Source organism: Erpetoichthys calabaricus, chromosome 10 (genome assembly GCF_900747795.2).
Source record: "Erpetoichthys calabaricus chromosome 10, fErpCal1.3, whole genome shotgun sequence".
NCBI lineage: Eukaryota > Metazoa > Chordata > Cladistia > Polypteriformes > Polypteridae > Erpetoichthys > Erpetoichthys calabaricus.
The window spans coordinates 170,010,893-170,034,578 of record NC_041403.2 but is presented as its reverse complement, the minus strand read 5'-3'; the positions used below and the strand labels follow the sequence as shown (position 1 = coordinate 170,034,578).

General features: G+C 53.1%; 1 protein-coding gene across 2 annotated transcripts in view; it reads left to right on the top strand.

The window, feature by feature from the left end:
* patj (PATJ crumbs cell polarity complex component) overlaps window positions 1-23,686 on the top strand; it is a 115,742-nt gene that overhangs the window by 62,935 nt on the left and 29,121 nt on the right. For both annotated transcript variants that reach the window (XM_028812482.2, XM_051933178.1), the window contains 4 exons: window positions 11,962-12,158; window positions 16,474-16,565; window positions 19,696-19,768; window positions 21,996-22,076. In XM_028812482.2, the coding sequence (XP_028668315.1) occupies window positions 11,962-12,158; window positions 16,474-16,565; window positions 19,696-19,768; window positions 21,996-22,076 (443 nt within the window). The remainder of the gene's footprint in view (window positions 1-11,961; window positions 12,159-16,473; window positions 16,566-19,695; window positions 19,769-21,995; window positions 22,077-23,686) is intronic.

Sequence of the window (23,686 nt, the reverse complement as noted above, 5' to 3'; positions counted from 1 at the left end):
ATTCACCCCCTGGTATGCAGGCAGCTCTCTATGGCAATGCCAAGCCTGAACCCCAAACTGTGTACCCCTGAGCCTTCAGACCCCCTTTAAGATCAGGAATTCCAGTGCCGTGCTGCCCCCTAGTGGACAGACTCTGCCCTCTGCATCCCCCAATTCTCCTCCTCTTTGCTTTTCTGGCAGTTCTGAAGCTGAAGGCTCCTGGTTGCAGCTCCCTTGGAGGCCACAAGGTGTCGCCCAGTGGTTGTGACATGCACCCCCAGCCTTTCCTGTGGAGGGAGGCCTGGTGACGGCTGTGGCTCGTTTGCAGGGAGGGAGGAGCAGAGGGACGCTGGCTGCATGCACCCTGCCGTTGGTGGTGGTGGTGGCCCACCTGTGGAAGAGTGCCCTCAATAACGTTCTCTCTTTCTCTCCGCAGGTAACGTTGGCTGACCGTGTGGTGCGTGTGTTGCCCACTTTGTGTCTTGGCAATGTTTTAGAACGGAGCTCCACATCGCCCGTGCCCTCCGCGGGGGTCTTAAATGGGATAAGGGGCTGCCTCACCATTCACACCTTCATTGCTTTTCTTCCCTTCTTGCTTTTCCAGGGGTCTGGGTTCTGCGGCTAGCTTCTTTAGAGGGGCTGAGGCTGGCAGAGGGCAGCTGTCATGATGTGCCACTTTATATATGTAGTTGGCATTGTGCTCTGCTGGGGTGACGTCATGGGAAACGTGCCAGCGGAGTAACCTCGATGACAAGTGGGGTTTGTACCGTGTCACCGATTTGGGCGAATTGCTTTATTCTGTGGGTGTCCCACTGGGGTGACCCGTTGGCTTGTAGGACACACTCTGTCACGGTGGCCAGCCAGCTTTCAGTAAAACGGAGAGGAAATTTGGGCCAAGATTAGGACCGCTCAGTTAGAAAGGCACTATATAAAGAGCAGCTTTGAGTGGGTGTCGTACCTGGCGGTGGTCCGGGTTTTGGTGAGCACTCAGTTATGACCGTATGTGGCGTGGCCAGTTTGTCCACCTTAAGCTGGTGATGGACGTGAACGGGATGTCACCCTCTAAATATGGGGAGCTTCTGTTTCCTACAGGCTGGAGGTTTGGGCACTCGTCGGTGGGCTCTGTGGTTGTCGTCTCTAACCAACCTTACCTGGATGGCTGTGTCCCGTTGGGGTCTCCAGCTGTCCCTCACAGTGTGTGTAGAAATGTCCTATTGAGTGCCCTTAACTCTTACACCGTCACATTCTCCTATAGGTGTCCACTTCAGGTGGACGTCCCCTCTTGTTCACAATGACGGATCCATCCTGTGGTGGTCTGCTTTCCCGTTTTTATAGTGGGTGGGAGTGCAGGGGGTGTTGTGCAGTTAGTGTCTTTCATGGTCCTGCGTCACATTCGCTGTTAAGATGTCCTGTTGTGGGCTCAGCAGCTCCTGGCACACGTCCCCCCTTTTGTCCCATCATTCCCATTTTTGGTAGATCCTCAGATTTTTCTTGTTTCGGTTTGGGGATTCGCCCGCCAGCATTGGTTGGTCAGGTGCCCAGTGTCACCTGTGCAGTTTGTCCGTGGACTTGTCGGGTTCTCTTTGATATGACAATGCGCCGAGGTGCCCCTAGGGGGCAGCAGACTGTGTGTGGGGCTGAATGCCAGCAGCTTAATGGGCACCACAGGTGCCTGCGGCCAGCACTCCGGCCTTTCTAACCTCCCCCTCCTACTTTTGGCTCCAGTAGCCCCCCTGCTCCACCCAATGAACCCCCCACCTTTCTTGCTTTCCTTGGGAGCTTCAGCTTTGGGTGCAATGGAATGAGAAAATGGCTTTGGAAAAATGTGTGGAATCTGTGCCCGGCTTTTGATAAAAGAAACGATTAAAAATGAACTTTGGCTCAGTTTGGTGGTGTTGAAGCCGCTCGGCCCCCCTTGCCACGCTGCTGACTGATTTTGACTTCATATAGCGTCTTGTTAGTGCAGACTCAGCTGTGAGTGCATTTGAGCCCAGTGTGCCATACGTGACGTGGCACGAGGGGGCTGAGGCTCTGAGTGACGTGTGTGTGTGTAGACATGACATGCTCTCGTGTGTGCCCGCTTGGCACAAGTTGATGTGTTTACTGGTCATGCACTGGTGCTACGACTCGCTCTTTGCCATGTAAGTGTCTTTGTGACCCCCTGGGGTCCCAGTTGGTGATTCGAGGGTGTTTGTGTGAACCCAACCCACTGTGACCCGCTACCATTATTAACAATAGTGACCCATGACACCAAGGGGGGCAGCCCACAAGCCAAGGACAAGTCGTATCCCAGTGGTCGAGTGGCACTGCCCTGTATGGAATGATGCCCCAGTGCCCGCAGCCATTGGCACCACCTCCATGGTTCCTATACCAAGCTGTGCCAGGGCAAGAGAGCAGACTGGCCAGATTTTCACTTCTCCGCGTGGCACAAGCCTGATGATAAATAGCAAAGCCGTGTGCTCGGGCACTCCAACAAACGTCTGGATGGACCCCTTTAAAACCCCAGCGGTCCTTTGTGACATATCCTTCCGTCCCTCATCGTGACATCTTCAAGAACGCACATCGCCAAGCCTGCCACATCCCGGTCTGCCAACAAGAGAGCACCGCCTCCAGGCAGCCAGGGCCCACGTTGGGCATTTGTGGAACCCTGGTGGGACGCGATGCGTCTGTGAATATTGAAAGGGGGCGGAGCCTCTCTGAACGGGTACAAGGGTCCAGTCCTCTGCCACTTTGTGGAATTGTCGTCGTAACGATGAAGATGAAGAGGGGCTCCCGCCATATTGGCAAGATGAGGTGGCATGAGTGCGGTAGACGGCCGTGAGGGCAGAAGCACTGGGGTGGGAGACTCGACATACCCTGGAAACTGAATGTCCTCGTGTGACCTGAGCTTCTGTGTACCGTATGTGTGTGTATTTTAAATGGTAGCCCACCTGAGCCCCCTGATGGGGGTCCCTCTTACCACATTGCTTATTCACACTGTTGCCTGCTGGTGCCCCCTGCTGGCCATTCTGCCTCACTGCGCCCTTTCATTCAAGTGTCATAATGCACGAGTGGACCATTTGCCAGCTTGGGTCCCTGTAGCACATCAGGGTGTCACTGTGGGCATTCAAAGACCCCAAAGTCCATCAAGCTGGCACAAGACGGCTTTCATTTCTGTTTCTCGCTCTTTGCTCCCCACTTTCTACATCTCATTCTCTGAATATGATGGCAGGAGCCTCCGTATTCCACACTCTGCGTCTTTCACATGCCTGGCACCACCAAGGAGCACCCGACGGTGGCCTTTTGCCAGCTGGACCCCTGTATGCCCACACCCCCCGTACCCACCCGTTTGCATGCTGTTTGGTTTGCGATGGCACGGAGGGGCCTCTGGTTTGCCTAATTGTTGTTTTCTTTTCTTCGCCCCCACTGGCAGTTCATTAAAGGAGGATGGTAGGTACAAAGTGTGACGTGTGCAAAAGAGCATGTGTGTCACCCGTGTGTCACCTGTGTGTCACGTGTGTGCGTCTAGCTGAAATGTTTAGCATGTATGTTGCCGTCCATTTGTGTGCCAAGTCTACTGACGTTGTTTCATGATTGTGGGGTATCTGCAGGGTCTCACTGGTGTGGGTGCGAGGCCAGGGGCAGTCCTGGGTGGGGTGCCAGTTCATTGTAGGCACGTGTACCCCCAGAGGGCGTGGATGTTTTCAAATGTTCAATGCACTAATTCAGATAGAATGGGGCCAAACAGGACCACCCCGGGCCTAATGTTTAATGATTGAGGGGGTCCCACTCTGAGGGTCTTTTGGCCATGCAGTGTGCGGACACAAAACAATACAAGCTTTTGGCAGCCATTGGGTTAATTGTTGGCCATGAGACAATTGAGATGCCCCCTTGAGACAAGACCAGGGTGTGGATACAGACAGTTAATAAAAACACAAGACCCCCTAAACACCACGTGTGACACACACACACACACACAGTGGCCTAAATGAAAAAGGCAATGTCACCTCAAGCCAGGTGACAGTGGAGCAGGGGACAGTAAAGGCCAGCAGATGAGACCTTCAGAGGCCATGGAGAGAAAAAATACTGACAGGGGTCCTCAGGCCTGAGGCTGGGGGGTGAAGTCCGAGTGAGACCACCTGGCCGTCCAAGTGCTGACATGGCGGTCTCAGTCCACCCTGTAAATTGGCATTGCGTTTGTGTGCCGCTGTGTCAGTCGGTCCGGACCCTCTAAAGCCACAGCCATTGTGAAGTACCTCAGTAATGAAGGGGGCGCTGCAGCCGTGGGCTTTTATATAGCGCCTTTTTATATTTATGACAGCGACCTCATGCAGCGTATTCCATGGCCGTGCCTTCCCATTGTGGTCACCAAGTATGGAGGGTGTTGTACCCCCCTTGTGCTTTTAGCCAGTGCCAGGTCAAGGTGACCTCATCCCTCTGTTTTTATATAGCGCCTTTTCCTAGTGCTGCTCCCCCCAGGACACTGGGCTCTTATATAGTGCCTTTCTAGACGAAGCACCCCCCCCCCCCCCGTGCATAGGGGATCACCGCTCTGTGCCACTCCATAGTGGTCTCACAGTGGGGGAGCGACCCTGCCCGTGACAGACTGGCCATGTTCTGAACATCAGAGTCCGCCTGTGCCGACTTTCACCCTCGGGCCTCATGCCAGGGCCCGTTTGCCCTCCAGCTCACTCGTGGCGATTACCAGCACTGCCAGTTCTCTGCCCGTTATTTCGAGGGGCACCAGGACGTTTCTTGCTCCCACCCCGGTTGTTCCTCCCTTACTGGTCTGCCGCGTCTTCTCGAATCTTCTTTTCCGGATGGTTCGACCGTCTCCTCCTCCTCCTCCTCACTTTCCAGCCCCCCTCCTGTCCCTAAATCACCTCCGTGACACGGACATTGTGCCCCGCGCCACTCACTGCTGCGCCGTCTGCTCGGCGAGAGTTCGGTCGAACGAGGGGCTCTGGGTGGGCGGCCTCGCCGGAGATACCGCAGTGCCTCATCCCATCTCTGCGCAGACAGGGAGTGCGAGAAGCCCCCTTAAAGGTTAACGCGAGGAGCGGGGGAGGGGAGGGGAGACGAAGGGGGCGGGCGTCGAGCCGGTGGTACTCGCAGCCTGAAGAGCGTCGCTGGCTGGCTGGCTGGCAGCGGAGCCGCCGTCTCCCCCGACATGACTTCTCCTCTGCTTCGGCTGGCCTGAGAGCCACGCACGGGAGACGAGGCGGGCGGCGGGCACAGCATGGACCATGTTGCCAGGTTGGTAATCGGAGACTCGGGATGGTGGGGGCTTCCTGGACCGCCGGGACTCCGGCTTTTAAATGCGAGTAGGAATCGTTCGTTCTGAGCGGCGCGGCCGCCGTGGCAGGTGAGACGGTGGGCTGCACGGAGCTGCAGGTGGGCTTAAGCGCCGGCACATTAGCGGACCGGGAGGCGCGCGACATTCGGAATGTGCCGATGGGTTCACACCGAAGACCGCAAGTGGCCGGGCGGACCCCGCAGGTGGATAATTGAACATACGGGGACCCGTGGTCACGGTGCCAGTGTGTGTGTGTGTATGAGCGGAGACCGTCATGGAGGAGACGGGCGCCTTTACTCGGCCACCCCTTCAGTCGGTGCCCGCTGTGCCGCGATCCTGGCCCTCGTACTCATCGCCTTGATGTGCCCGAAGCTTCCCGGGAGGCGCTGGCATCGCCACCGACTTCATAAATAACTTTTGAAACGAGTCTTCACCCCCACGACAACGCGGCCTCTCATTGTCCGGAACCAAACCTGGACGGGATGCCAGACCAGCACACGGCGCTCCCTAATGAAACCCCATTGGGATGTTGGGGGTAAAAGGGCACCACCACCAGTAGGTCTGGGTGAACAGTGACAGCTGGCAAAGTCCCCTGTGTCACCGCGTGCGCTTGCTCTTCTTTCCTTCTCCTTTTAATTTCTTTTATTCTCATTTGGACCAGCAGAACGGATCTTGTGTGCCACCCTGTTAATGTGGCAAAGCCAAGGCTGGCTGTGTGATGGTGATGCCAGGGCACTACATTGTGTATCATGGGATGGGCCACATGGAAGGGGTGACGCGACCCCGTGGTTTTCTCTTGTGCTTTTCCATATTGGCACCATCTCCTGACACCCCACCCCCCACTGTACTGTAGGGTGGTCCACCTCGTGTTTTTTATATTGTGCCTCTCCTTAGTGGTCTTCATCCAAAGACTCGCACAGTACTTGTGTCGCCTTTAAGTAAGGGGGTGCTGCACACTGTGCTTTTATATAGTGCCTTACCATGGTGATCGCCACTGCAGGGCACTGCACTTCTACTGTACATTTGCTGCCTGCATGGAAGGGGTGGCATCACCTTTGCTGCTATATAGTGCCTTATCATATTGGCATCCCGCTCAAGACCCTGTAGTACAGTTGTTCCCTATATGGCAGGGTGGCACACCCTCTACTTTTATGTAGTGCCCCTGGCTGGTGATTCTCGCCCTTCATTTCGAGTTTGGCCAGTTGAAGGTGCTGGTGTGGGAGCCCTCCTCCTTGGGCATGACGGTTGGTGCCATGTCCTCTTGTTTCTGTGTGATGAGCCTGGAGGGAGGGACGCAGTGCTGGCAGCCTGGTTGGCGTTGTATGCTGAAGTGGTGTTTATGGATGGCACAGGCTGGGCGTGTAAAGTGCTCCTCCCATTGAGGGTGGTTGTGAATGCAGCGAGTGCCCGTGTCCCCCGCGTGTATCACCCGTGTCCCCTGTCTAACAGGTAATTGTGCCCAGTGTGACTCTGAATTGGCCCAAGTGGCTTTGTGTGTGACTTGCGTCTAATTGAATTGTGCGATAAGAACGAAATCCTGAAGTGAGCCAATTGGGACAGAGAGAACAGATGGGCAGGTCACTGGAGCCCATCCTGGCAGCTTCAGGCTCAAGGCTGATGCCAGTCCTCGGTGCCACGTTGTGCTCAATCACACCCACACAGGACAACTTGGTTAGTGAAAACCTGCTAGGGGGCTACTGGAGAAAAGCCTGTGGCACACGGGGGGCAAACTATACACAGATTTGATCCCAAGAGACAACCGCTCACGTGTCAGGGTGGCACCGGTTTCTAAACCCGCCACGTGACGTGACTTTGGGGTGTTTGTCCAGTGTGACTGTGCAGCGCTGTGGCAGCCAAAAAGTAAATAAGGCGCCAACAATGGAGAAGCAGAGATCCATTATAACAAAATCACCAGGTGGGAAGCGTCCTGAACTTCCAAAGGAATTAAAGTGTCTGTGGCAGAGAAAAAACTGGCACGCCCTTCACTGTAGTGGGCACCACTGCGCATCGAGGAGGGGACATGCCTCGCAATCGTCGATGGCTTTTTTGTGAAGTGACATTACAGTAAGACGGTGACATTATTGGGGCCACCTGAACAGCCGGAGTCCCAGTCGAGTGACGAGGGTCCGGTTCTCCTACTGATTGCTACTCCTTTATGTTTGGCGTCCTTTGCAGAATTCGTCTTTTCTGATACTTTTGTGCTTTTCTTGACGCCATCTTGATTTTCACGGCTGACTCCTTTTTGTGAGTCCCATCGCTAGGGTGCAGGCTGGGAGTTCACGACCCCTGATGTCATCGATGCCACCCCTTGAAAGGGCACCTCTGATGACCTGAGCCCGCTATCATCACCCCCTCTTTATGGCGTGGAGTTTGATTTTAATTTTTATTGCCATCGGGCTTTGACGACGGGACGGATTTGCGGTTGCCATCTTTTTGTTGTATTTTTTGATGTTTTGTCTCCTGGACCCCTCAAAGTAACCCAACGTCCATGGGCTTGACGCGGCTCTTCTCTTTCCTCCGGACCCCACAGGGTTAAATCCGTGTCTTCGCTCTTCCCGATGTGATTTTTTTTTTTGCCTTTTTTTCTTGTCAATGTTTTTCTATTTCGTTTTCCATTTCCTGGGGCCGTCGTGAATCAATTTCACTTGGCACTTTCATTTATTCCTGTGACTTGTGCTCGGTGGCGCCCAAGTGGGAGGGCAGCGTGTGGGTGACAGCGGACAGGCAGACCGAGAATCGGAGGGCAAGGAAAAGAGAAGCAAAGCGGCTCAGCCTTGGCGTGAACCCAGGCCGGCAAACGTTACTTGCTTAAAAATTGAATTTGGTGGCAAAATGGCCCCCAGTGATCGCGCAGCTTCGGCCGTTTGAGAACTCATTGGGACCCCCGTGACACCCAGCCCAAGCAGCTGTGCTACCCTCCTAAGACAGGTGAAGTGAAAGTAATCGGCACAGAGCCTGGCGTTAACAACTGTAGTGCACCATGCCATGTGTAGGTCTCTGTTATATGGCATTTGGGATGGGGTTCTTAAAAGCAGTGCTTAGGTCTGTGATGCGCCATCTGTTGGAATGACATGCAATGCATAGCTCTTTGTTATATGCCATTTGATAACAGGATTCATAAAAGAAGTGCTAATGTTTGTGATGCCCCCATCTGTTGGAATGGCTAATGCAATGCATTTTATTACTGAAAAGTTTTGTGATGTGCCATCTGTTGGAATGACAGAGACATGGCAACCTGATGGACTAGGTTGATACACGGGTTGAAATCTAAGCAATGTTTGCAGAGCAATGTGTCCATCCAGTTGGTACAGGATTCATAAAGGCAGCGCTAATGTTTGTGATGCGCCATCTGTTGGAATGACAATGACATAGCAACTGAGCAAGCTCATCGATACACAGACAGACATTTATCCTTTTACTGAGGTAGATAAGCCGAGTTCTGTTTGTCGCAGTTCCTCGCAGTTGGATGTGTTCAGCGTTCATGTTTGCAGTGCAGTGTGTCCCTCCAGTTGCTATGTCTCTGTTATATGCCATTTGGTAGGGATTCATAAAAGCAGTGTTAATGCTTGTAAAGCACCACCTGTTGGAATGACCAATGCAGTGTCTTTACATGGCTACAAATGTTTGTAATGGTGCCATCTTTTGGAATGACAGCAACAGGACAGTCCCGTGGTCTGTGCTTTAGGGGTTGGGCCAAAAGGGATGGGGTCTCTTGACATCACAGCTGTGGGACCACCCACTTTGGAGTCAGAGCTGCTTCTCTGCTTAAGACCCCCAATGAGTCTCCTCAGGGACGCCGGCTTGGATTGTTTTACCAAGCTGAGCCAAGGGAGACAGGTGGTGGTGTCTCTCTGAGCCCAAGAGAGTTTGAAATGTCGAGAGTGTGTGGCACTGTGGGTACAGAGCGGTGGGTGGCAGCACTCAGCAATGATGTTGGGGGGGGCCACCAAGGAAGGAGACGGGAAGCACAAAGCACCCACCTGCACAGCTGCGGCTGATAGTGAAGTGTCTGATGATGTCCCAGAATGCATCTCTCTATGTGTTGTGTGTATAAATATATTGTAAAATGAAAACGCACAAAAGGAGTGGGAAGAGTTGGGGTCCCGGCAGGCAGACCCCATCTTGTTGGCATTGTAACCGTGCCAGCTGTTCCCACTATGCCAGCCTGCTACTGTGAGACTGAGTGAAGAGCAGAGTGCTCAGATGGCCCAGAGATGGTGTCCGGTCTCTTTGGCTGAGATCCCCTGTGCCCTAAGGGTGGTCCGTGGCAGTGCCTAGTGTGTCTGACTTCATGTGCGTGTTTACACGCATGCTCTCCCAGTGTGTGTGGAGAAGGTGCAGGATTTGAACTTGGAGACGAGCAGATGATGAAATGAACGGTTGCTTTAATTCCCTTATTCTGGGCAGCTTCTGCCCCCCAATGCCCATCTTTATTTCCACTCAATTTTATGACTTGACGAGGGGCTCAAACTGCCCATTTGGTGTTTCTGCTCCGCTGGATGTACGTGAAGGTGCATGCGCCTCTCCTAATGACTTCCTCTGCAGACTCTGCTGCCCTGCATCATAAGGCCACCTTGGAAATTAACGGCAGCCCTCGCCAGGCCCGTGTGGTCCTAATTGTGCAGAGGGTGACGCCAGGCCTCCAGATTGCTTTCCTTGTCGTTTTTCATTTTATTCCTCATTTGTTCCTTTTCCATTCCCTCGTTGCTCGCGCTCTGACTTGTGTGCCACGTGCGTCTTTGTCAGCAGATCATCAAAATGCTTCCTGACGTGAGGCAGGAGGAGCGGCCAGCTTGCCAGCTGCGGGAGATGAGCCGTGTGAAGTGCAGATTGAGTTTGTGACCCGAGGTCGAGGCGCCTTGTTTGGGTTTGCCCCTTCAGTGTCCTGTAATTACCCAGAGTGCCTACAGCAGGCCTGCATTAACCCTTCAGTGTCACGGACTAGGAATCCAAAGAGGGGGAACACTGGCAGAAACCCCGGCTAGGCACAGGGGCCTTGTAGCGTTTGCATAAAATAAAAAGATTTGTTTTTACTGAGAACACAAAGCTCAACTGAGTGCAAAGCCATAAAGGAATTGTCTGCAAGAAGACATTCCGAAGGAGACAAAGTCCCAATACCAAATCCAGAAATGGAGTCAAAAACGGATGAGTGCGCCTCTCATTATAACCCTGTCCTCAAGAACGGGGGTGCCACTGCTCAAAAATACTTCATGAGCTTACAGTATATTCACCTTGTTTACATCCGTCTTCATAAAAAGACAAGTGTCTGTCATTCCAACAGGTGGCGCATCACAAACATTAAGACTGCCCCCTACCAAATGGCATATAACACAAACATATGCACTGAATTTATCATTTCAACAAATGGCGCATCACAAACCGTTGTAGTGCTGCATTTAATTTCTACAAATGTTTGTGGTGCGCCCTCTGTTGAAATGAAAAAAAATACAATGCATTACAAAATGCATTCCAACAGATGGTGCACTGGAAACGTTACATTGATTACTTAGATTTTAAGCTGTCTTCGATAGGTAGCACAGTTTGTCCACCTTAATCAAAGGACCAGTGTCTGACGAAGGGTCCATCCGATTGCTACATCTGTGTCATTCCAACAGATGGCGTATCACAAACATTTGTAGCAATAAAAGGCATTGCATTTGTAATTCCGACAGATGGCACATCACAACCGTTGACACTGCTTTTATGAATCCCATCGCAAATGGCATATAACCGAGACCTATGCACTCCATTTATCATTCCAACAGATGGTGCCTCATAAACATTTGTAGTAGTGAAGAGAATGGTCAGTGGATTGAGACGGTGGAATCTTGTTATGAGGAAATTTCACACAAACATTAGGAAGAGAACTACAGACCCATGGATCAAGTGACCAAGTAGTGTGGTGCAGAGGAGGACTTATGAGAGGTGGCACATACAACACACCCGCCCCCAACCCGGAGAGGGCCCTCCACCCTTTTCTGGCTGAGACCCTAACCTCTGATTTGGAGGTGCTCATTCTGCCTGTGTGTGTGTGTGTGTGTGTGTGTGAGGTCACAGCCCGATGAAGCCAGCAGGACCACATCATCCACAAAAAGCAGAGATGTCATCCCCAGGCCGCTGGACTGAGTGCCCTCCACTCCTTGGCTGCACCTTAAAGCTCTCCATGAAGATTATGAGCAGAATGGGTGACGTAGGGCATCCCTGGCACAGTCTACACCTGCCCGGAATGACTTTGGCTGTGGTTGTTCAGGGACTAGCTGGCCTGGGACCCCACACTCCTGACGCCCCCCTTATGAGGTTTGGGTGCCGTCGTTCTGCTCTTCTCATGTCCGTCTGTCCCTCGGTGTTCGTCTGGTCGATAATGTCACATGCAAAGCCCCTCTCCATTCGTATGGGGACAGTCCGAGAGTGCAGAGTCACTGAAAACAAACACAAAGCAGTCTGCAGAAGTGAAGGCCAAGGGTCAGCTGATCGCCTGCCGTCGAGTGTGTGTGAGCCCACCCTTGCACCGCCATCTTTAGGGTTGGCCTCCTTTGTTTCGGTGGGATGGGACAAGGCGAACACGCGTCCCAGCCTGTGCCCCCTTCAGCTTAGGCCCACTACAGACGTCCTTGATGATTGTCCGGTCCTGTTTATGGGCCAATGCAGCAGCGTCGCCATCGCCCCAAACCCTGAGCCTAACTGTCTTCTTCTGTATTTCCTTTTAGAGATTATCAGGCAAAGGTATGGCGACCTCCCAGGTGAGCTGCACGTCATCGAGCTCGAGAAGGACCGCCACGGCCTGGGGCTCAGCCTGGCCGGCAACAGGGACCGCTCCCAGATGAGCATCTTTGTGGTGGGAATCAACCCTGAAGGGCCAGCGGGACAGGACGGCCGCATTTGTGTCGGAGATGAGTTACTGGAGGTCAGTGAGAGTGGCCAATGGGGGCATGTGGATGAATGGAACTGCCAAGTGGGCACAGTCGCACTGAGACACCTGGGCATGGAGGTGCAAGGCGCTATATCGGGCTACACGTCTGATTGTCTGCCAGGTGGCTCTCACTCTGGTGGTGTTCATGTTAACCAGTCACTCACTCTTTACTTCATGCAGTGCCATTCACAGAGGGCACCATCACAGGGCATAACATAAATCTGTGGGCAAAACGGGTCATGGAAGCTGTGCCCCCCCCAGAGAGCTGGCAGCTGACTGGTGAGTCGGGACCGTGTGCCAAGCTTGACACCCAGGCAGCCTGTAGCTGTTGCTCAGTCCTCTGTCACAGGAGTGCTACCACCCCAGAATGCAGGGGACAGTTCCGTCTGACCGGGTCCGAGTGACCACCAGTGCTGTGAGAATGTCCGTCACTGGCAATGCCTTAATGTGACGTCCACTCTGGGGACCCCCATTGCGAGACCTCCACCTGGTCAAGAGAGCTGCGATGCCAAACTCCACCAGTTCAAAGAGAAGGACAGCCGCCCACCATGACTGCCGTAGTTCAGGCCGAGACACACAAGTGGACAGATGACCATTCAGTGCGTTATGGGACAGTCGGAGCCACCGGGGTCATGAAGGAGTTCAGCCCGTCTGTAAGAAGATGTCTGAGCCGTGAGAACTGAACGGGAGTGGAGCAGCCAGCAGGGACCTGAAGGTCACAATGAGTGAAACGTGAGGACCAACGAGGAGTGAGAAGGGAGTCCGTCTGTCCATTCCCATAACCTGCTTGTTCAGGGCACCTGGAGCCAATACCTGCAACTGTCAGCCACAAGGCAGGAACAACACCTGGACAGGGTGCCCGTCCATCACCGGGTGAACACACACCAGGCTCCATCTAGCAGTGCCAGTCCACCTAACTGGCATGTCTTTGGATTGTGAGAGGTAACCCACGTGGACAAGGCAGAGAACACCCAGGGGTGCAAACCAGCAAAGAGCACGAGATTTCAAATCCATTAAGTAGCAAAGTGCTTGAACCTGCGCTCAGCATGGCATGTGAATCACATGAACAAACGGCAAACATGCCAGTTAATGTGCGTGGACAGACTGATAGGCATGAAAACGTGGACACCAACGACAAGTGAATATTTACATGGGGTGAGCCACTGGTAAGCTTTGCAGCCCCGTGTCCACCAATGAGGGGGGCCATCAGAATGAGTGGTGAGCCCAGATACACACATGGACCTCTGAGGGCACCATTGTTGAGGTTCTCTGGCGTGGAGTGAGAAGTGCCATGGTGCCCACTCCTGCCATGATCCAGCTGCTTCACTCCTTTCTCTCCCTCTGACAGCCCTGAGCATCTGATGCCCAAAGCTGAAGTTTAAGGAGCGATGTACCACCTTGAAGTGGCACCAGTGTGTAAAGGAGCATGGCAAGGCGGGCCTACAGGGGGCGCTGTGACGGTCAGTTGTGTTCTCTCCATAGGCCTGACGCTGGCAGAGCTTCGGGTTTGGTTTGGTTTTTTAGTTTTCCTTCTGGCTGGACGTGACGGATTTCCATGCAGCATCGCCCGAGTGCTTTGGTCACACAGGATGTGGCTCATTGATTGTTTTTGAATTTAAGCTTTCGTGATTTGCCTTTATTAGATTTAGAGGCCATTTATTGCTAAATAATGCATCAGCCTAGCGCTCTGTCTGCTTGGCACGCTACAAAAAAAGTACGTGAGGTGCATAAGGAAGGCAATGGCGACCTGCTGGGGCAGGGTCTGTCTTGGGACTCAGTTTAGGTGGGCCAGTCAAGATGGGTATCACGTATTGGAAGGTGCCTGAGAGAGAGAGAGAGAAGCAAAAGCCTGCCCAAAAAGGTGCCAGTCCATCCTCTCACTTGCGGATCTGTGAGCCTCATGTGTGTGCCCCCTACACGGAGCTGGCAGTGTCCCAGCTGGGACTGATGATGTGGGCTGATGTCCTGGCAGTTACAGGCTCGGCCACTCTTCACAGGAGTGGTGCCACCCGCCGTGCAGGGGATGCTGGGTTAGGCTTTAACTGTATGTATTCTCCATGGTCACCCCTGGACTTTGGATAGAAGGGGAAGCCTTAAGGTGCCATTTTTAGACAGTATGATCAACACAAAAACTAGCCAAAAGTAAGGCGGGCATCACAGCGCCTTCTCCTGCCTGAGTGAACGTGGCATATCTCTCTTATAGAAATGAAGTTGAGGGCACCTGCAGTGCTGCCAGGATTGGCTTGGCCTCCTGACCCATTGACTGGCTGGGCACGTTGGACTTGGCTGATGTTTATCGGTGAGCCCGCTTCACTCGGCCCATGTCTGGTTATCCTGGGAGGCACCCCCCCACTGGACAGTATGCTAGCGCCTTGCACTTGTTAATATTTGGGAAACTTCAGGGGAGCCCGTCGTATGATTGGCTGTGACCGCTGCCTCTCACTCAGAGCTCCGCCCTCTGCTCAGAGCGGGCATGCAGGGTGTCCGCTCTTATGGTGTTTACAGCCAGGGCACCTTTCCTGGTTCGAGTTTCTTTTGTTTTTTCTGTGTTTATTATTTTGTGTGCTGTTGATATTTTTGTTTTTTAAGCCCCAGTTCATATTATTGTGTTAATGTTATGATTGTTCTGTTTATTCGGCTTTAATGCATCATGTGTCTCGTGCGCCTATTGGGTGTGGCCTGCTGACATCACTGATGAGGCTCCGCCCCTAGCCCCTATAATCCGAGTGGAGGGTTAGCCGGGTTAGGGGGTCCATCCAGGCACCCTGGTAATACGAACAAAAACAAAAATTGTGAACATGAAGTCCAAAGAAAGTAATCGGGCATTCTGCGATGCCCAGGCTCTGCCAGCTCTCCCTAAGCCTGTGCCCTTTTTGGACTTTGAGTGTTAGAAACGGGTCCATTGGTGAATGCCGTCACTCTTAAAATGGGTCCCATGGCGGGAGAGGGATGTCACAGCTTGTCACAGAGCTCGTCGCCCGGTCTACGGATGAAAGAGGAGGAGTCATTAGAGGGCACACGTCCTGAAGCGCGTGTGACGGAGGGGCTACCCTGCTGTACCCTACCCAGGCCTGGCAGGGGCTCTCTGTGCACTGGCGTCTGACGGGCATTATTGAAAGGCTAGGCTGCTCCTGATGACGAGTCACCGTGGCCTGGACACTGTTGACCGCACGTATTACAGCATCACATGCCAGGACATTGAGAGAGGGTCTCTAGCAATGACATGGACACACAAAATGTAATAACATCCATGAATGTCTGGCACGTGTGACAATGACGTCAGTATTTTGTCTCCATCCACCGTTTAAACAGAAGAGCCTTTCCTGTTTCAAGCGAGGCAGACGTCAGATGTTCTCTACATTTTATTTACACCACTTGGTGATTCTGAACATCCAAAACGAGCCCCCTTGTTGTTTGAAGGATCCTCTTCTCCTAGGGAGCCATCTTGGTGCTTTGGCCTTGTCGATGTTCTGACGCCGCCATTTTGTGTTGTGCTTGTTGGACGGTGGCCACCATTTTGTGGCTATTTCTTCATGGTATGGTTTGCATTGGCCACGCCACGGTAATCACATGGCAGCTTTTGTTGTCACGTCACACCTGTAAAAGATGGTGGCGCACACGTCTCTCTATGCGTGAATTGAGTCTGAAGTATTTTTGGCATTAGGAGTCGGGGTGTGGACGTGAGACTTGGGTGGCGTAGCTTTTGGGTTACGTTTGCTGGTTTGTGCCATTTGGTGTTTCTGATCTTTCTGAGTGCTGTGTGGTCCTCCGCTATTCTTTGTCTCTTCATTTCTTACCCCGTTGTTGCCGTACCAGTCCACTGCTGTGACTAGTTGTGCCATCTCTGCCATTTTGTTTTCTTTTCAGAGGGCTCCAGCCATGTTGCGCTTGTGTGATGTCATCACTTGGCGAGAGTGGCATGGCATGGACTCTGGAGAAACTTACATTGGCACTCGTTAGGGAAACTCAACCCAAACTGGTTGGAGGGTTGTTCTGGCTTTAGATTATCTAATCCTAACTACAGGGTCATGGGGGTCTGCTGGAGCCAGTCCCAGCCAGCACAGGGCACAAGGCAGGAAACAAACCCCGGGCAGGGCGCCAGCCCACCGCAGGGTGGCTTTAGATTACCGTTTGACTTTTGTTGTTCTTCTGGCCGCTGGTTTGCTGTCCTTCTGCTCTCCAACTCTGCATTGGCCCTCTGGACGCTGGCTGTGGGTCTGCGCTGCTACGCCGTCCTCTCTGCTGCTCGTTTTGTGGCCTCCAGTCCTCGTTTTAATCGGCTCTCCTGTTTCCTCCTCTTCTCTTCCAGATTAACGATCAGGTCCTGTATGGAAGGAGTCACCAAAACGCGTCGGCCATCATCAAGAGCGCTCATTCCAAAGTCAAGCTCGTCCTAATAAGGTGAGGCTGCCTGTCCAACATTAGGAGACTCGAGGCGCAGTAAAACCCAACCCCCCCCCCCCCCCCCCCGTTTTCAGGTCTCCTCCTCAGGTGCCCCCCACGCAGATCGACGTTGCGTTGTTGGACTTTGTTTTCTTTTCTTGCTGATCTTTGCATGAGATCTGAATCCCTCTGCTGACAGGCATCCTGCTGAGGCTCACTTTGGCGTAGTCGGCAGGATCCTAAAGGAGGGAGGGGGGCCCCAGTCTGCCCAGAGATCCTCCCCTCTCGTCGCTCTCGTTTATTTGAACTTACTGCCTTTATCGTCTCCATCGTCTCCCTTGGGCTGCCGATTCTCCTTTGCTGTGTTTGTTTGGTGTGCCTGGTAGTTAAAACTCAAAATTAGATTAAGACGCAGCTGGGCCTGTCGAAAACACGGCTGGGGCTCGTCGGTCTTCTGGGACGACGTCTGCTGCCTGAGGTGACAACTTCATAACGTCGACATACAACGCAGTCCACAGGCCCTTGACGTGTGTGTGTGTGTGTGTGTGTGTGTGTCTGTCTCTGTGCCCCTGCAGACCCCTTCTCTCTTTTCATATGTTGTTCTCTTCCAGCCTGGTGCTTCAATCAAATTTTAAATGAGTTTTCTTCCCTTCTGAGGCCGCACTGAAGGAGGTGTGAAGAGGCGAGAAGGCAACTTGAGAAGTTTTCCAAATGTACTAAAAAAGTAAAACGGAAATCTCCCATCGACACCAGCATTCAGAGCCGTGAAGTTTGGCTCAGGTGCACCCCATTGTCGTGCTCATCGTTGAAATGTTTGGAGACCACCTGCCTATGGGAGGTCCCAGGGGTGGCCTGCAGAGCTGAGAGGAGTGTGACGAGCATGTGTCCGCAGCATTGAAGGTCCTCGAGAATTGTGGAGGCCCACCGAGCTCTTGAGTGGGTGACGTTTGGAAGAACCCCAGAGCTGACCGCCTGAACAGACGAAGCAAATGGTGGGGGGGGGGGGGGTTGTTCGAGAAGGGCCTTAGTAAGGAGAGGTGACCAGGTAGCCACTTTGGGCTGAGCTCCAGAGTACCCGTGTACAGACGGCCAGACCTCCAGAAGGACCTTTAGTGGCCACAAGACGCATGGGGGCCCACTTGGAGATGGCACAAGTGGCACCTAAAGGCCTCATTGTAGATAAAAAGAGCCTCACTGGACAGAAGAGCCATGACACTTGAATTTGAACCCCAGCCCTGACAAAGAATGGCGGAGCGAGCACTACTGTCACTGGAGTCCATTAAACCTCCTGCCGTCATTAATGTAGCAAAACAAGAGAAGGAATTGACTGTAAATAAATAACAGTTAATAAAGGGGGCACGCTTGACTCCCAGGGCATGAGTTTGAGACCCCCGTGATCAGACCATCAGCGTGACGGTCACTTCGTTCTTTCAGCCTCTTTTATTTGCCATCTTTTTTTTTTTTTTTTCTGTCTTTAAAGTTTGCTTCCTTAGTTCATAGTGTTGGTTTTATGCGCCATCTGTTGGAATGGAAACTAAACCGCGTCTCATTAATACACCTGAGAGAGGCCTTTGTGTGAGTGTGTCGTGAGTGACGTCATTGGTGTTGCAGGGCCACTGGTGACGACTCCACGCTCAGATTCCAGTGCTCGACCAATCGCAGACCGGGCCCGCTAGCGTCACAGTACTTGCTCTTGTGATTGGCTATTCAGTTACCTTACAGTCTGTTCTTCTGGTTCCAGTGCCAGTGGTCCACTCCAGCCCAGTATGAGAAGAACCAGTGACAATAGGGTGGACCCCACTGAACGGACTTCTGTGACTGGGAGAATCCATTCATCCTGACCATAAGCTTCATTGAGCCCACATCTGCAGAAGGAGACCCCCAAACCCCCACATGTGCATTACAGTCTGACAGAGGCCTGCACTGTTAATCAGTCACACCATCATAAGGTCCTACACTTTGATATGCTTGGCTGGTCTGTGTCCCCTGAATGCCGCGGCTGTGTGGCTTCATAATGTGCTGCACGCATGGAAAATGACAAGCGGTGACACTTCACTGTCCGGGTTTCGCCATCTTGGTGTAAACTGTGAGGCCACCCATCCCCTTTAGGTTCATAAAAAGCTGTCATCCCCCACCCCACCCAGAAAACATCCCCAGGGCAGAATCCCTGGCTTGGGAGGTCCTCGTCCCCTAAGGGTGCTGTTGAGTGACCTCCACCACCGGACGGCCTGCCTCTGCTTGTCATCCTCGCTTCCCTTTCACTGTCACATCCCTGTTAATCTGCATCTGGCAGTGACAGTGATGAGCGCGACTCTGGAGAGGAGAGACCCCTCACCTTCAACTGCCGCATAGTAATAAAGATATTAAATGGCAGCAGGGGGCATCATGAGGTCACGCCGGCATTATCTCTGTGGTAGCGGCGGGCACGACGCAGCGCAAAGCTGTAAAAGTAATTTAGAGCTGCCATCTGCAGTCACATTCACGGCTGACATGACACTCGCAGAGCTGCCAGGTTTGCAGGCCTGAGCTGACAACTTAGAAAAAAGCCAGAGGGCCGAGGTCGGACCACCCCCTCCTGTCAGCTCCTTACATTCAGGTTATTTGTGTCACTCTAAAGTGACAGGGCTGCACGTCCTCCTGCACTGCTGATGAACCCCTCGCCTGCTGAATGGCGCCAGTGCTCCCTGGCGGGGCCGCTGTGGTGTGCAGAGTTGATTCTCCAGGCAGGAGGTGACCCCCATAGTGCCCGGGGCAGGCAGCCCTCCTGAGGTTTGAGGGGAGTCTTGATCAATGGCGGCCCATTTGGCTTGCCCTGCCTCTCCATGTCCACCCGAGTCCCCCAAGTGCTCACATTGGTGTAATTGATGGATGCCAGGTTGGCACAGCCCCCCAACACACAGTCCTGCTCAGGGTCCGCTCTGGTGCCCCTGGTGCAGTTGACGATGTTCATCATGTCAAGCAGAGAGTCCGTAACCTGGGTGGTTGGCTGTGCTAACGCCCGGGTAGACAAAGGACGGGTGGTCTGGTGCTCGAGGGGTCCTTCGTTTTTGTTTTCCATGCTGTCCGTCTCTCCTTCCAAAAGAAGAAATAAAAAGAAAAGTTTCATCCAAAGGCTAACGGTTTGATTTCTGTTTTCTTTTCTTGGAAGAGCTGCAGATGCTGTCACTCAGATGGCGGTGCCCCCCTTCCCAGGCTCCTGTGGTCTCATGTCTTCCTGTCAGGTAGGCACCATCTCTTATTATGCTGTGCCCATCACACAGGCCGTAATCCGTATGCCACGAGTGTCTAAAGCTGGCAGTAGCGTTTGTCTCGGCCTTAACAACGATTTGCTCTTTGCAGTCTTCGGGTTCTTCATTGTGAGAGCGGCAGGACGTCGGGCATTTCCATGTGGACCGGGCACCTCTGAAGCCACGTGCCCCTCTCTGTGTGTGTGAGGCCACTTCCCGCTCATGACGTGGCACACTGGCGGTGCCAGGGGGCAGTGGTGGCATCTCGCCACAGATGTTTGATAGCCGTGACTCTGACAGGCCCACATCCATCGGTTCATTCGCAGCTCCTCCATCGTCTGCTGTGGTCGTTTCCTCCATTTTCTGTCTGTGTGGCACACCTCCTCCTCCTCCTTCCTCTGAGTCACTGCCAGTCCTTCCACACGATGCCATGCTAGTTTTACGCCCCACACACAAACATTAAAACGACGCTCAGAAATGAAGTGAGCGCCACTGAAGGCCTTAACGCCTGTCGACAGCGAGTTTGGGTGGGACGTTTAAAAGAACGAAACAACTTCCTGACCAAAAGCCAACGTTGGCATCGTAAGTTCATGGCTTAGGTGAGGCTCAAGTCACTGGTAGGCAGAGCTGTGTTTTACCAGGTTACACGCCGTACCCGCCCAGAGTGTGTCCCAATGCAGTCCTCGATAAGTTAAGTGCGGCTCTGGGGTGGGGTGGCCGAGTGGTCTCCAATCACAGAAGAGTGCGTCGCTAGAACAGCCCACCCTGTAGATGGGACCTCTGACCTCTGGAATGGAGAATTGGTGCTAAGTTGCACAAGCATGAGCCCCTCTTCGCCTTCCAGGAAGACAGCCTGGGGGGATACAGGGGGGGCAGGCACCTTAGTTTGGGCCAGAAATGAAACGAAAAGCCGAATCATTGGACTTGCACCCCACTGGTCCAGGAGGTGTGCCAGGGACCCCAAGATGGCTTACATTCAGGGCTTCCTGGCCATGCTGGGCCTCTGCTGACCCATCCAGTCCATCTCTACAGATCACGAGAGCAATCAACATATGAGGGCAGCGAGTCAGCTGGTATCTGTGCCAGCCGGGTGACCCGCCACTCGTCCAGGGTGGTATCACTTTGATTCTGCGGACACTCACTTTACTGTGCTTGTGTTTCGGGCACATGTGTGTGTCTGAATGAATGAAGGTGTACCTGACGTGACACTCACTGCCGAGGGGCTACAAGAAAGGGGGACGTGTTTAACTACGAGAGACGCCAACCCTGCCCGTGGCCAGCTTGGGGAGTGTAAACAGACGAGGGCAGTCGATGAGACCTGGGGCATTCTGAAAGGGAGGAGGGCAGGGCCACAAGTGGGACCCTGCCACAACACAACAGGCCCACCTCAGCCTCCTGTTTTTGGGGTCTTCAGAGTGGCATTTTGCAGATTCTTTACCAGTTTCGTTCGTCTTTGCCCGCACACACGTAGGAGATTGTTACTGAGATCCACAGTCACTGACCTGAGTGACAGTTGGTGTCACAGTTGCCAGTCATGAGGAGTGGCCTAAGCCAGCAGGGTCCCTGTGGTTTCTTGGTCCCCTACCACCACCACCACCCAGCCCCACACCCCTTGTCTAGGATGGGTGCCTTTGAGGTGGTCTTGTCCCCTTAGTCCCTGACTTGTGTTCTGCCACCACACTGTTGGACTTCCGTGACAGACGGGTGGGATTGGGAGCAGGTGGAGACCACTGCAGGAGCCAATCGGGTGAGACGTGGCACTGAGCCTGAGATTGGCACATGTCGCCATTTGGAACTCTTTCTTTGGATTTGGCCTGTGGGTCAGCTGGAAGGCAATCTGGAGACCATGAAATGAGCAAAGAGTTTGGGGGGCCGAGTACTCAAATTCAGGTTCAAAGGGGGTGTCACAATTACATTGTGCGAGAGCCACAAAATGGCACGTACCAGCTGGGGGGGGGGGGGGGGGGGGGGCTTCACCTCCAGGTGTCAAGGACTGGTGGCCTTTGCTGGGCTGAATGGCCCGTTCTCGTCCAGACTGTTCTAAAGTGGTCTCTGTGGACGAGGTGGCCTGTAAGCTGGCATGGCGGTGGGCTTGGACCCCCAGTATTGACCGGTGGGCACTGTCGGCCTGGGCTTGCTGCCACATGTTTACGGACTTCTGAAGATTTTTATGTAGCTCTTTTCTGTTCTTCTTCTTCTTCATTGTGTTTTTTTTTCCCAGTCACAAGCCCCCTGTGAACAGCCACAACAAGTGAACGATGTTTTACAGAATGAGGACCCCCTGAATGTCTCAGTCCCTAAGGTAAGTGGCCCCCTTTTCTTGTTGATATGCCTTCATTTTATGAAAGAGAAGGGGAGTCGTAATCCGTGCCAGTCAGCTCGGGGTCTCCTCGGCCCCCCGACTTCAGTGTCTGCTCCAAACCCGTCAGCCTCTCTGTGAGGTTCCTTCCTCTGAGGCCTAAAATCCCGGCGTGGTGTCTCAGTGACGTCCTCTCGTTTGTATTTTTGTGTGTTGTTCTTCACCTCTTTGCAGGTCCAATCACTCGCTCTTTGTTTGTTTTTTATGTCATTGACTCTTTTGATTGGAGCTTTAGTTTCGGTTTTCTTCATTTGTTGGTCGCCATTTTGTCTGGCGAGGGGCATATCGACACAAACAGCTTTAGAAGGTCATCAGAGGAGGCGTTTCCTTTCTCATAACCGTCTTGAGTTTCCTCATTTACAAAATAGTGGAGGTGTGAGGCCCCCCAAAACAAGCCAGGGGAGCAGGCCACAATCCTACCGGGCCGCCCAGCAGGGGCTCACTGGACTTCAGCCAGGCCTCTAAGGTTACCTCCTGGCTTCAGCATGAGTAGGCCCGAAAATGGAGAACTGGGAAAACAAGGGATAACCGTAAACCCTCGGCATGTCTTGAAAGGCAAATGAAAAACCTTCTGTCATTTGAGGATTTATTTAAAAAAAAAAAATCAAAAAAGAAGCTTCAGAGAACAAAAAGAAGCAGAATGGAGTTGCCTCAAAGTCCTAAGCCAACGAGTCCAGATCTCTGAATCCAAGCCCAGCCGTAGGTGGTCTGGCCAGCCCAAACGTCCCAGTGCACCCCGGCCAGGCGTTTGATGTTCACAATTAAAAATCCCGAAGGTTAGCTGGTCAGGTGACACGTGCCAGGGGGACGAGGGGCTCGCATGCATTTTAACCGCCTGCTGACTGCACAGGTGACGGCGACGGAAACTAACTGGGACAAAGTCAGAAAATTAGCCGAGCTTATTGGAAGAGCACAGGAAGTGAAAGCAAAACTCCGAGAGCAGACGGGGCAGAAGCCAAAGCAGAAACGAACGACACGAGCCGTCAACGAGGGCATAACCAGAAAATCGAGGAGAGCCGCAGCAAAACGGCACTCGGCCAGCAGTGCTTTAGTCCACGAAGATCCGCAACCTTGGACTGGCAGCAAGTGTACGACGCTGGCCTGGTGATGTCACACTCCGCACTCTACCAGTTGGCTGGCCAATCAGAACACACACAGCGCCCACATCATAGGTGATGGCGGCCCAGCAAACGCCAATCCGAGCACAACTACAAACGCGTGAAACAGAAATGAGTGTAACCCGCCGTCATGGTGGTGTTACTTATGTGGCGGTCGCCTTTGTCCACGGACCCTTCAAACATCTGAGACCTCCAGTTGGTTTGTTTGTTTTCCTTTTTTTTGTTGTCTCCAGTTGGAGCTCAGCTCAGGCAGGTGACGTGACTCGCTCAGGGCCACACAGTGTCACTCGCAGGGTTTGAAGTCCAACACCTGCCCCAGTGTGCCACACGGCCTGCTCCTTGGCTTCTCAGACCCCCAAGATGACAATTGGGCGGAAAAAAATGAAGCTAACAACTTGGGTCGGGGCAAACCATTGATGATCATCCGTCATTAAA